The 14,469-nt window shown below is 42.3% G+C and overlaps 1 protein-coding gene across 3 annotated transcripts in view; it reads left to right on the top strand.

The window, feature by feature from the left end:
* LOC147013230 (transcription factor AP-2-beta-like) overlaps window positions 1-14,469 on the top strand; it is an 87,278-nt gene that overhangs the window by 20,980 nt on the left and 51,829 nt on the right. For all 3 annotated transcript variants that reach the window (XM_085854887.1, XM_085854886.1, XM_085854888.1), the window contains one exon: window positions 11,166-11,403. In XM_085854887.1, the coding sequence (XP_085711013.1) occupies window positions 11,166-11,403 (238 nt within the window). The remainder of the gene's footprint in view (window positions 1-11,165; window positions 11,404-14,469) is intronic.

Raw genomic sequence — 14,469 nt, 5'->3', positions numbered from 1 at the left:
GATGTTTTATGAGATTTATGTCGGGTGTCGTGTCTGAGGCTTAACTGAAGATTATGCTACTGAGGGGGATTGTAACACACGGCATTACGCGCGAGTTTTATAGTCAATTTCAATCCTGTTTTCACTTTTGGTAATGGCTAAGTATGCTTAATACTCGTTTGTCGAAATTCTGGTAAAAACGGGATGTTTTATGAGATTTATGTCAGGTGTCGTATCTGAGGCTTAACTGAAGATTATGCTAATGAGGGGGATTGTAACACACGGTATTACGCGCTCGTTTTAAAGTCAATTTCAATCCAGTTTTCACTTTTGGTAATGGCTAAGTATGCTTAACACTCGGTTGTCGAAATTCTGGTAAAAATCGGATGTTTTATGAGAGGTTTGGTACAGAATCATCGTAGAAACTTCTGGTTTGCGTCGCTCCCTTCTCGAGAGACAGCTTTTATTAGACAAGGTCAGAGGTCAAGTTGACGATTTCATAAGTACCAGTCTATGACTGCTTGTTACTTACGAAATCTAAAGATTTCGTAAGTATATTGATGACTTCCGTCGTGTGTGTGTGTGTGTGTGTGTGTGTGTGTGTGTGTGTGTGTGTGTGTGTGTGTGTGTGTGTGTGTGTGTGTTTGTGTGTTTGTTTGTGTGTGTTTGTGTGTGTGTTTGTTTGTAGGCACGATAACTCGAGAAAGGAAGAAGCTACCAATGACACCACGTGATTCAGGAGGGTGATGGCTAGCGCTGATTAGATTTTGGTCAAAATCGGTCAAAGGTCAAGGTCACAGTGAGGTCAAACATCCAAAAAAAAGTTATAACTCGAGAACGGAAGAAGATACCAATGTCAAATTACACCACGTGATTCACGAGGGCGATGGCTAGCGCTGATTAGATTTTGGTCAAAATCAGTCAAAGGTCAAGGTCACAGTGAGGTCAAACAATCAAAATATAACACGAGAACGGAAGAAGCTACCAATGTCAAATTACACCACGTGATTCAGGAGGGTGATGGCTAGCGCTGATTAGATTTTGGTCAAAATCGGTCAAAGGTCAAGGTCACAGTGAGGTCAAACATCCAAAAAAAAGGTATAACTCGAGAACGGAAGAAGATACCAGTGTCAAGTTACTCCACGTAATTCAGGAGGGTGATGGCTATCGCTGATGAGATTTTGGTCAAAATCGGTCAAAGGTCAAGGTCACAGTGAGGTCAAACATTCGATTTTTGATGGTTTGGTACAGAATCATCGTAGAAACTTCTGGTTTGCGTCGATCCCTTCTCGAGAGACAGCTTTTATTAGACAAGGTCAGAGGTCAAGTTGACGATTTCATAAGTACCAGTCTATGACTGATTGTTACTTACGAAATCTAAAGATTTCGTAAGTATATTGATGACTTCCGTCGTGTGTGTGTGTGTGTGTGTGTGTGTGTGTGTGTGTGTGTGTGTGTGTGTGTGTGTGTGTGTGTGTTTGTGTGTGTGTTTGTGTGTTTGTTTGTAGGCACGATAACTCGAGAAAGGAAGAAGCTAGCAATGACACCACGTGATTCAGGAGGGTGATGGCTAGCGCTGATTAGATTTTGGTCAAAATCGGTCAAAGGTCAAGGTCAGAGTGAGGTCAAACATCCAAAAAAAAGTTATAACTCGAGAACGGAAGAAGATACCAATGTCAAATTACACCACGTGATTCACGAGGGCGATGGCTAGCGCTGATTAGATTTTGGTCAAAATCAGTCAAAGGTCAAGGTCACAGTGAGGTCAAACAACCAAAACATAACACGAGAACGGAAGAAGCTACCAATGTCAAATTACACCACGTGATTCAGGAGGGTGATGGCTAGCGCTGATTAGATTTTGGTCAAAATCGGTCAAAGGTCAAGGTCACAGTGAGGTCAAACATCCCCAAAAAAGGTATAACTCGAGAACGGAAGAAGATACCAGTGTCAAGTTACTCCAAGTGATTCAGGAGGGTGATGGCTATCGCTGATGAGATTTTGGTCAAAATCGGTCAAAGGTCAAGGTCACAGTGAGGTCAAACATTCGATTTTTGATGGTTTGGTACAGAATCATCGTAGAAACTTCTGGTTTGCGTTGCTACCTTCTCCAGAGACAGCTTTTATTAGACAAGGTCAGAGGTCAAGTTGACGATTTTGTAAGTACCAGTCTATGACTGCTTGTTTTATTTGTTGTTCATTATTTATTTTTTTTTTTGTAATAAAAATGTGTTATTTATTCTGTTATTTACCCTCTGCATTTCCTCTCGAGCTGATAGGATTGCCTAAAAGTATGCACACTCGCCTCTCAGCCCTCTTTCCTAGTTTGAATCCCATCCTAGCCAAGAAGAAACTCTCACCCTGATGTTTCACAGGCAGGGTGATTCATCAGTGTGTGCCATCCCTCAGATGTATGCTAAACTGGCTTCCCTTCTGCCGACATTAGTTGGTGGATGCTTCAGATCCCACAGTGTTCTTCATGAAGAGTAGGCAAGCCATTGCCAGCACCATGACCTTGTTACAAATTCCTGCCCTAACGACTACTGGGAGATGGATAGCAAACCACCTAACATGCCAAGATACTGCTTCGGTGGAACCAACACTCTGTAACACAGAGTATGGTACATCAGTCAGTTATTTACTCTGTTTTAAATCTACATGAAAGACATCACATCATGATGCATTTAACCTGATATTCAAAACCAGATCAATTTTGCCATAATCAAACCTGCAACCCAGCTCAGGCAGTGACTTGGTCTTGGATGACAGCTCTTGGTTCTTGGGTAAAAGCTCTTGGTTCGTGGATAACAGCTCTCGGTTCTTGGATAACAGCTCTCGGATAACAGCTCTTGGGTCTTGGATAACAGCTCTCGGATCTTGGATAACAGCTCTCGGATCTTGGATAACAGCTCTCGGATCTTGGATAACAGCTCTCGGATCTTGGATAACAGCTCTCGGATCTTGGATAACAGCTCTCGGATCTTGGATAACAGCTCTCGGATATTGGATAACAGCGCTCGGATCTTGGATAACAGCTCTCAGTTCTTGGATAACAGCTCTCAGATCTTGGATAACAGTTCTCGGATCTTGGATAACAGCTCTCGGTTCTTGGATAACAGCTCTCGGATCTTGGATAACAGCTCTCGGATTTTGGATAACAGCTCTCGGATTTTGGATAAACCTCTCAGTTTTTGCATAACAGCTCTCAGTTCTTGCATAACAGTTCTCGGATTTTGGATAACAGCTCTCGGATTTTGGATAACAGCTCGCAGTTTTGGATAACAGTTCTCGGATTTTGGATAACAGCTCTCGGATTTTGGATAACAGCTCTCAGTTATTAGATAACAGATCTCGGATTTTGGATAACAGCTCTCGGATTTTGGATAACAGCTCTCGGATCTTGGATAACAGCTCTCAGTTCTTGGATAACAGCTTCGGGATCTTGGATAACAGTTCTAGGATTTTGGATAACTGCTCTCAGTTCTTGGATAACAGCTCTCGGTTCTTGGATAACAGCTCTCAGTTCTTGGATAACAGCTCCGGGATCTTGGATAACAGCTCTCAGTTCTTGGATAACAGCTCCGGGATCTTGGATAAAAGTTCTCGTTTTTTGCAAAACAATTCTTGGATCTTTGATAACAGCTCCTGTTTCTTGGGTAACAGCTGTTAATTCTCTACAGGAGTGATTTCACAATGTTGGCAGCACAGCTTCTCAGCACACGCCATTGTCACTGCTGGTATTTCATGCCACAGTGATGTAATGATGCTTCAGCAGGCTTTAAGTGTTGTGGTAAACCCCATTAATGAGCATCATTTATGTAGCCGCTTATCACAAACTGCTCCATGATGTCTTGAGACACCAATATAAACTAAGTAGGTTGCTGTGACTCGATGCTGAGGATGATATTGGTGTCTCAAAATAAAGGGGGAGGGACGGTATGTCAAGTTCGATGGTTGAATATCCGTTGGTGTGAGTAGAGTGGTATTCTGCTGGAGATATGTCGACCACAGCCACACTGGAAAACTGATTGTTGTTACTCTGGTTGTTGTGCCTCATTGCTGTCTCCGCCGTCTGTCCTCTGCTAGCAAGTTTTGCTTGGACTCAGCATTCTTATCACCTTGATAAACTGCATGGCACCAAGCTGATCTACACTTCGTTGTTTCCTCACAACTCCCCTAAGGGGATGTTGGCTGCAGTAAGGTGTCACTTTAGGCAGCCTTTGCAGCCCAACTTTGGGCGACAGTGGTGGCCTAAAGAAAGATCTCTGTAGAACACTGCTTTAGGGGTGTGATGGTCATCCATTCTCACTGTGTGTCCCACCCACTTCAGTTGTCTTGTCGGTAAAATACTCTCCACACTTGACATGTTGGTATGTTGCAGAGCCTCTGCATGCACACCTGTCAACTCTCACGTTTTTGCCGTGAGACTCACGACTTTCTGTTGAAAGTCACGTTCCCACGTTCTCGCAATAAATTCTCAAACTTTCATAAAATTTCTCGGCACCATAAAATATTTCCAACGTTGTTGCATTGCGAATGATTTAACTGATGTAATACCCTTGAGTACCGACTTAAATCAGATTGCTTCGCGTAGTTCCGCACTTCCTATATGAGAGACGGAGTACGATTGTTCAATAATTATCGATGACCATCCTGATCCAATGAAATGTCTTGTCACTGGGGGTTCATTTTTCACGTGAAACCACCACGAAATACTGGAAATACTATCAATATGCTGAAATAATACAGCTTAATTACAAGGATGATGAATGTTCTCATTCCTGAATAGTTTTTGATCTGTTGATGAAAATAAAAGATACATCTTGTTTGTTCATGTTGTTGGTTCATTTCTTTTAGTCCATGCAGTGGACTAAACAGGAACAACATGACATAAAAACCTTTCTTCTGAATGAAAAAATGGATGAATTTGATGCTAGAATGCAGAAATTGCATCTTAGACACACCAGAAAGAAAACATTTTCTGGGGGATCATGCCCACAGACCCCCCCTAGATTTTTTGGGGGGCTTCGCACCCTCAATTCTCTATCGCTTCGCTGGATACATTTTACATTCTCACACTTTTTCATAACTTGGGGTTGACAGGTCTACTGCATGTCACATGGTCATGGTATAGTTATGCCTGGTGTTGGCTTAATGGTTAGGGTGATGGGCTTGGGATCCGAGCATCCTGAGTTCAAATCCTGCTTGGCTGTTGCATCAATACCAGGTGGGGATGATTCAGCCTGTCATACTTCCGAGGTTGGCAAAATGAGTACCAGCTCGCTGGGATGATTGAGCCATTCGAGTATCCTGTGTCAGAGTGTCGACCCATCCAGGATTGTGCCCAATAGTCCAGGAAAGTGCTTTGGAAGCACTGATGCTCTGCACAGAGTATGGTCCCACTGGATGGTGATGCTCTGCACCGAGTATGGTCCGACTGGATGACATAGTTGGACTTTGTTTAGTTTGTGTACTGTCTTTGCCGTCTGTGGAGGGCATCGGTCTCAAGTGAGTTGAGGAGACATGGCAGCACAACAACTCTACATATACTTTGCATTTTGTGGAGAATTTAATGCATTGGGACTATGGCCTCATCTTTAGATGGCCAAAAGCATCTGCTACGGAGGAAATTGTAGCAGCTAACTCTGTGTTCAGGCAATTGTTGTTGGACATTGTGATGCAGAGATAGATGGATTTATCTATTGCATTCAGAAGAGTATTGTTGATGGACACTTCTCGTCCTCTGTAGATGGCACCAGAGGTTGGTTAATGCACAGCTTCAGTCTTCGGATGTTGAAAGAGTGACCAAAACCCGTACTGAAGTCTGCAAACTTCATGATCAGATACAGTACTGGATGGCGGTCTCCGAGTGAGCTATCAGGGCAGTATCATCTGCATACAGTAACTCACATAGACATAGTTGAGTTATATTTGATTTTGCACACGGTCGAGGGAGGTTGAACAACTGGACATTGTTTCTGTTGTCGATGTACACTCCATCGGCCACATATTTAGAGAAAACGTCCAAGATAGCAGACAGGTACAATGTGAATGAGGCTGGAACAAGCATGCAGCTTTATTTAACTTCATTATATACAGGGCAGATTTTGGATGTTGATCTTGATGTTGCTACTTGTACTTGCATGCTGTCAAGGAACTTCAGAATCAAATAATTGTAATGAGTTTTTCATGGCATCCATACTTTGGCAAGATCTTATGCAAGGCCTCACAACAGATATAATGAAAGGCTTTGGAAAAATCTACAAAGGTGATGACCACTGGCATGTTTTGTTCTACTGCCTTCTTCTGGAGTTGACAGAGAGGGAAGATCAAATTAGTTGTGCTGTGACTACTACAGAAGCCACTCTAGGTGTCTGCCATCTGGTATGATGGTTTCACTGATGGTCTGAGGTCCCTTACGCAGCACTTTGCCAATAATTTTCCTAACAGTGGAAACAATGACATTCCTTGATAATTATTGTAGCCCCGGTGATTCCCTTTACACTTGCAAATTGATACATAGTGTCTCTGAAAGCTTGGGGTAGGTCTTCAGTATCCCAGAAGTTTGTGACCAGCTTAGACACAGCATACAACAGTGGAGCACCAGCATGTTTGTGCACTTCTGCAGGTATCCGACCTAGAACAAGGACTTTCCCATTCGCCATGATGTTGATAGCATCAGCATCTTAGTGGAATGAAGGTGAGTTGCCAAGATCATTACGTTATTGGTGCTGATCTGCTAACTGAAGGAGGTGGTCTCTGACAGTGGAGGGTTTGTTGAGAAGATCCTCAGTGTTCTTTCCAGTGACAGAATCTATGTCTCTTCACTAAGTTGGTACTTCCATCAGCATATAGCACAGAACAAGTTGGTGAACTGCAAAGGTCATATATGATCTTCAAGGCAGCATAAAGCCTTGATTGTTGTTCTTGTCTGCTACTTCTTGAAGCTCCTGACTTTCATGTTCCACGAGCAGTCCTGCATGTGTCGTAGTTGAAGTTGAAGGTTAGCTTTAGCTTCTTTAAGTTTCTGCTTTGCAACAGTAGAGTCTGCCTTCTGAAGGTACATGATTCTGCCACTGTGAGTAGTTAGCAGGTGGTCTTGGATGTTGTAATAATTTTCATCAAACCAGTCTGTATACTTGTGTGTCGGATGACCAAGTGATGAGGATGCTGCACAACAGACAACTTATTCGAGGGACATCAGTGATCAGTGATCAAGGGTCTGACTGATACTTGCTGAAGTTGCTGTTTTCTTTTCAGAGTACTGAGGAGTGAAACATGGAGTTTCTTCTTTGGTTTTGTGGTTGCTCTAACCCTCTTGACATGAAGGTGCAGCTTGAGGATCCCCAGTAACAGCGATGGTCAATGAAGCAATCAGCACCTTGTATGATCCGAGTGTTACACGAGTCTTGTCGCTCACTCCTCCTCGTGATGATATAATCGAGGAAGTGCCAGTATTTTGGGTACTAGTGTTGCCAAGAATAGAACCACTTGTCAGGAACATCGTATTGGAATTAGCGAGATCAAATTCCTTGCACAAAAAAAGAAGAATAGCATTTCCCCATTCGGATTACACTTCCCTTGACCAAATTTCCCAATAACTCCACTGCATACTATGGGTCACTCCTACTCTGACATTAAAATCTCTGTGAATGACCTGTGGGAGGGATGTAGCATAAGACTTGGTTTAACTCTTCATAAAAGTGCTGCTTCACTTCATCCTTGCTCGGTAGAGTTGGTGCGTCGGCAGTGAATATTGTAGCAAAGATATTTTTATCAAGTGGTAGGAGTCGTGTCGTGCTTCTCTGCACTTGTTCAAATCCAATTCCTGCTTCCCTGCATTTGTCTTTGTTTTTGCCTTAGTAGAACATTTCATTCTATTTTAATGTCCACATGAAACATGGAAATTCAATTCAAAAAGGATGCATCACACCCTTTTCACATTAGCATTAAACATGTGAATTGAATTAGGCACAAATTTATATTCTAAAATGACAGCACACGTTAAGTGGAGCATGAAGGCGAATACCTGAATGATTAAAACAAAAACAAGTGAAGTGGGTGCGATGGGTTCCGCATCATCCTGTGAACCTTCAACACAGCACGTTTCACATACAATGTTCAAGATGAGGGAATGTTTATCTGCATTGCATGCCGAGTCTTTCCAATTTCTTAACCTTCTCTTTTGACAAATTACAAAATGTACATATCAAATTGATATTAAGAATCCTTTGAACCAAGTACTGATAGAAAAGAACCAAAATGCTATTCCATCCAGCCATTGGGACCAGACTATGCAGAGCGTTGGTGCTGCCTAAGCAGTCTCCTTGACTATTGGATACAATCCTGGACAGGTCGTCACTCCGGCACAGGATAACAGCAAGCTGAAAATCATTTTGCCGACCTCGGAAGAAAGACGGGCAGAGTCAACCCCACCTGGTATTAATTCTCAGGATTTGAACTCAGAACAAAGGATCCTAGGATCCCAAGCCCACCACCCTAATCGTTAAGCCAACATCAGGCATAAAATGCTATCATTGATATGAAACTCTTTCAATTTCCTTCAAAAAGTACAATCTTTGGTTTGTTTTACCGGCCAACAATTGGGGAATTATTACTCGATTTCAATTTTGTAATGGATCACTGTGCCCAGATACTTATACTCAGAAACTTGTTTCATACTATGATCACGAGTAACCAATGGGTCATGGCTACTTGCTAAGTGGTGGAAATAAAAATTCATTTCCTTTGTCTTGTTGACATTAAGAACTAAACATTAAGAACTAAGACATTAAGAACTAGACACCAGTCTACAAACTTCTGAACTTCGTTCACATATCCATGCTCATCATTCAGTAGGAACCCACTAATTACTGTATCATCGGCATATTTGATAACACTACAATTATGACTTAAAATGTGGCAGTCACTTGTGTGCAAAGAAAACAAAATGGGGGAGACAACACAACCTTGTGCTGCACCTAGACTCAAAACACTGACAGGTGATACCATATTATTACGCTTCACCCGCTGTGGTCTATCTGTAATAAAACTGTGAATTAATCTTGAAAGACTCGGTGTGACATCCAATTTTAGCAAATTGTCAATTAATATGTATGGTGCAGTGGTACATTGAAGGCACTGGAGAAATCAATAAATACTGATCTTACAAAAAAACTTCAGAGTATCTCAATGATGGTACAAAGCACTGCTTCGCATCATCCTTGCTCGGTAGAGTTGGTGTAAATGCAGTGACTATTGTTGCAAAGGTTGTTTTTTTTATCAAGTGGTAGGAGTCGTGTCATAAGCTGATCTACAGCTTTTGGAAGCTCGAGGAGCTTCCTAGCTAATGAGTCTGAGATGGCAAAACCAACTCCTGCTTCCCTGCATTTGTCTTTGTGCTGACTAGAAGAACATGCAATTCTTCTCTCGATAAGAACCTGTGAGAGCAAATCTGATTTATTTTAAGGCAGCTATATCTCTTCGGTATCTCATCAGCGCTCTGATCACATTGGCTGAATGTCCCACTGATAGATTGTTATTTAGGGCATCAAGTAGAGTTTTGACATGCCATGATTTGTTTCCATTAAATTAATTTGTTTCCATTTAATTGCTAGAACCACTCTCTAGCAGAATCACACCGATCGTGGGCAACCAGCCAGGAACATGATGGGAAAGCTTTGTTTACCCCGCCATTTTATTGGGGTTTCCTGGAAGTTCTGGAGCAAGCAGTGCGATCCCTAAAGAGGGCTGTCATATCACTGCGGAAAGACCTTATCATCTTTACCCTCTCAAATTACTTTCACTCTATTACCAACTCAAAATGTATGGCCATCATACCCTAGCCACTCACATCCAGAGCTTCATCTATTGACTTCCACCTGCTCCAAAGATCCTATTCTCTCTACTCCTCCACTGAGGTCTTTCTTCCTCCACCCCAACTCCTCTTAGCCACCAACTGCTCATGCTGGAGGTTTTAAGTGATTGCTTACATCGTACAGGGGCAGCAACACTCTCTGGGTTCCTCTACCGTAAATCCAATGGAGAGCAGGTGCCAGAGACTTGGATAATACAGAAACAGCCCCACAGGGTCTGGAACAGATCAGCGTTCAACATAATTTTATTTTATTGTATTTTATATCAGATCCTGCCATTAGCATCTTCAGTATTTCATCTGCCAGCAAATGGTACCTTCACCACTGCTGCCTGGTGAAGGGGTGTTTCGTTATAGTCACATCTCCTCCATGGACTGACATCCAATTATTTTGAGCCCCACCCACCCGACACCATACATCTTGGTTCCTCCGCCTCACGACGGAGGTTAATGGGGAGAGCCATGAGAAGGTGTGGACAGGACTTGATTGTAAGAGGTTGTTGATCCAGGCAGGTCTAAATATGCCTCCTTTTCACAAATAAATTGACTAGGAGTCACCCAGTGAACTGGGTGAGATAATCCTCAGTGAAATGTGAACTGGAATCACAATAAAGGATTCTCAGTGCACTGGGAATTACATGTCCGTCAATTCTGAACTCTTACTTGATGAGTGAATATTATAAGGGACAACGGTGAATCTGCTTTTTGTTTCAAAATAAAAACAGTGCAAGACCCTTTCACAGTAAGGAAACTCTATCTGTAGATTGTGTTTATGGCTGATGATATCATCTATCATCAAATAAAAATGTAGGCAGATAGTTGTCATGTAATCTGGAACGTTTATGGGTTAAATTATCTGGAACGGATGGAATGTCATGTCACATACTGCCATGAATGCTGCAAAGGTTATTCTCTTGGTTTTTCATTAGCATTGTCCATAGAAACGCCCCATAAGTACCGTTAGAGACCTGCACAATGTTCTGGGACCTGCACCCTGCAGAAGAGAGGTTTGATGAGAGGATGAGCAAACTGTGTGATGTTGCTTTTACTGGGTCTGCTGAATCTGAAGATACTCTGCACAATGATGAAATGATTTACACATCTGATTGTTAAACCTTATGAAACACAATGTTTTTTTTTTCATTTGAAAGGAGTTAAATCAATATCACGTCCACCATGTAAGATGCTCAGCTGTTCACCTTTATGCCTGAATATTGCTGTGAAATGCTCAACCACATGGTTCTTCATCAATGTGCAGTCTTCGATCGACTCAACCAGACCTCACCGAAGATTTCTGATTTGTGTGTTGCAGCATCCATACACTCGGTCCGGCACTTTGGATTTGGAACGGGTTCGGGTGGAATGGCCCCGGGGAAAGACGGCCTCATCGGGGGCATTCTCAACCCAAACGAGGTGTTTTGCTCGGTTCCTGGACGCCTTTCACTGCTTAGCTCCACTTCCAAGTACAAGGTGACCGTTGGGGAGGTGCAGAGACGGCTCTCCCCACCTGAGTGCCTCAACGCTTCACTTCTTGGTGGCGTCTTACGAAGGTCAGTAGATACAATGGTTACATAATCTTTGAAATTCGGTCGCAGCATATCACCACACCATGATCGTGATGCTGTGACGACATATAATACAGTGTTTGGGGAAATCTAAATGGTGTCTAGTGTGAGCAAATATGTTGGAATTTTGGCCATCCTTTCACCCATCTTGCTTTTAAAAATACATTTTTGTTACTTCCATCACCGAAGAGGTGGATGGAAGTTGTTTTCACTCCAATCTGTCTGTTTGTTAGTTGTTGGTGAACAAAATATCTCAAAAAGTTGCGGACGGATTTGTACGAGACTGGGTGGACGAGTTGGATAGGTGACAAGAACAAGTTGATTAAATTTTAGTTCAGGTTCAAATCCAGATCCGGCCCATCAGTTGAGTACAAAACGTAAACTAATCACCGAGTGCCCTTCTAGCTTGAAATGAATACAACATTGATCTTAACACAAATGCCTCATTTAGGACGTCGTTAAATTAACCTGCTATCGATTTCCTTGGTCATCCACTGGAAGAGGTTCAGGCTCTTGAACTTCTAGGTCTCACCATTAATCATGATCTCTCCTGGGCCGATTACATAGCAAAGCTGGCCTTGAAATCCAGCCGCAGACTGGGCATCCTCCGTCGATCCAAGTCTTTCCTTGGAAAATCTCACAGTCTACAAGGCCTTTGTATATAGCTCATTTGAGAAGAGCTCTCTGCTCTGGGCTGGTGCCCCAGCATCACATACAGCATGTCTCTCCTGGATTCTGTGATATCTGAAGCTCTTGACATAATTGGAATCTGAAGTACAAAGTCTGTTTTCTTTCACAATGCAAGCAGGTCGGTGGTCTCTCTGTTTTGTCTTCTATTCTTCGACATTGCTCCTTATGCTCTCTCAGTCCAGCCTTACCCAGCCCATTAACGATGCACATGTTCTTCCAGTAACACCTTTCTGGTTAAACTTCCAAAATACAGGCTGACTGCACACCCCAACTCATTTATTCCTTACTTCTCCCATTGAGGGAACCTCCTTCCAGAGGCTGTTCTGTCTCACTCTTCCCTCCAGGGCTTTAAGCATGCACTGCAACATCATCTCTTATCACATCCTCAATTCTGACCCGTGCGCTTTATTACCCCTATTGAGCTTTCGTAAATCAACCATTTTACTTTCCAGTTTCAGTGTTTCCTTTCCTCCTTGATTACCTCTCTTCATGCTTGCTCATGCCCTTGATGTTTGTCCCACTGTCAGTTATACCTTCCTCTTCCATGAGCCTCCATCTTGTGAAGAAAAACAAATGCTATAATAATGTTTATATTGCCGTGAATATTTCTGGTTGGTTGTGCGTCGCAAAGGGTGAACTTAACTTACTCTTCAAGAGGAGAGGACTGTTTTTTCACACTCTGAGTAAACTATCATTGACCAGGTTTTACTATCACTATGTAAATATAATTGATCATAAAGGGCTATTTATTACATATGCAAATAGAGGAGAAAGTTTCCCTCCCACTCACCCCTCCTCCCTCCATATGCACCAGTTCGAACTAATCACCATCCCATGTGCACATAATAAATATGAACATTTCCTTCAGTCATCATTCAAGTCTTTACTGAATTATTAACTCTGTATCTCATTTCAAGTCGCTTCACAATCAGCAAGGTTCATCGATGAAAATGCTGATTATGTCCATCAATGGGATTTAATAAAAACATGAATTGGTTTATTTAAATCACTGATATCTAAAATGCTTATTCCAAACAACTGAGATCTCCGCCATCCAAAACTCGATGTTCGAGTACGAGTTTTTAAACAGGGCATTTTTCTGATGATAATAACTGTTTTTTAAATCATTAATCAAACTAGGAATGGGATTTGTAAGTGGCATCTGCCTTTTCCTTCCGCAACATTATCGACCTTGCACTTGGCTTTATACCATAACAACAAAGCGAACTAACTGCTAGTAACCAGCTGTCTTTATGCAAACTTATAATGCAACTTATTTTAGGTTCCGCAGCCGGGCCGGGCCCCGCCAGTTTGTGAATCACTCTCAACTGCTCTGTGGGACCAGTGGTCGGGGCCGGGCCCCACCAGGTTGCAGATCACGCTCCACTGTTCCGTATAATCTATGGTGGGAGCCAAGCCTCACCAATTTACGGGTTGCACTCTACTGCTTTGTTGGATTTTCCATCTGGGCTGGCTTGCGAGTCATTTTGTAAGGCTCTATTGGATCCGTGACTGGAACCAAACCTCAGCAGTTCACGGGTCCCTCTCCAATGCTCTATGGGATCTGTAGTCAGAACCCATCGGGTTTGCGGGTCATTCGGCATGACTTTTTGGGATCTGCGGCCGGAGCCAAACCTAGCCAGTTCATGGGTCATTCTCCACTGCTCGGTGGGATCCAAGCCAGGTCCCACCAGTTTGTGGGTTGTTCTCCAATGCTTGGTATGAATGTGGTGTCTCTAAAAAATCACCATCGAATTTAGCAAAATTGTGAAGGTCAATTTAAGCATCACATATACTAAATGGTGACAAAGTGCTGCTGAAGTGTGGAGTTAAATTACACACTTTTGTCACTTTTTCTTAAGGTCGTTTTGAAACCTTACTAATCCCACAAGGTGAGGACAATTTATCTTGAAACTCCCCTTATGACAAGTATTTGAGACTTTCACATTGTTGTACAAGAATCAAAGGCTTATAGTAGAGACTTCACGCATTATGCAAGTATTTCTCGATCGGTGCAAACGTCTGCTTTAAAGAAGATATTAAACGTCCATACCTGGTGATGCAACCTGTACATACTGTGCAGTCAGAGAGCCATACTCACATGCTGTATATGCTGGCAATGACTCAACGTTTACATTTACTTTTGTAGGTTTGTTACAGAAATCTAACAAACAGGTGTAGAAAGAAAAATAGAGGATTGTTCAGCTTAACCGATATAAAATGTTGTGAAAATGATGGCCGATATAGCTGTTTCTAAACTGACTTTACACTTCTTTCTAAGTTTTTTTCACAATTCTCTTTAAACATTCAAATTCTTGCTTTTTCTTATCTTTCATCTCTTTTACTCTCTATTTCTTTCTT

This window comes from Eptatretus burgeri, chromosome 14 (assembly GCF_056783735.1).
Source record: "Eptatretus burgeri isolate ZD-2024b chromosome 14, Ebu_testis_v1, whole genome shotgun sequence".
Taxonomy (NCBI): domain Eukaryota; kingdom Metazoa; phylum Chordata; class Myxini; order Myxiniformes; family Myxinidae; genus Eptatretus; species Eptatretus burgeri.
Note: the sequence above shows the minus strand (reverse complement) of the source record. Positions and strands in the feature narration are given on the sequence as shown.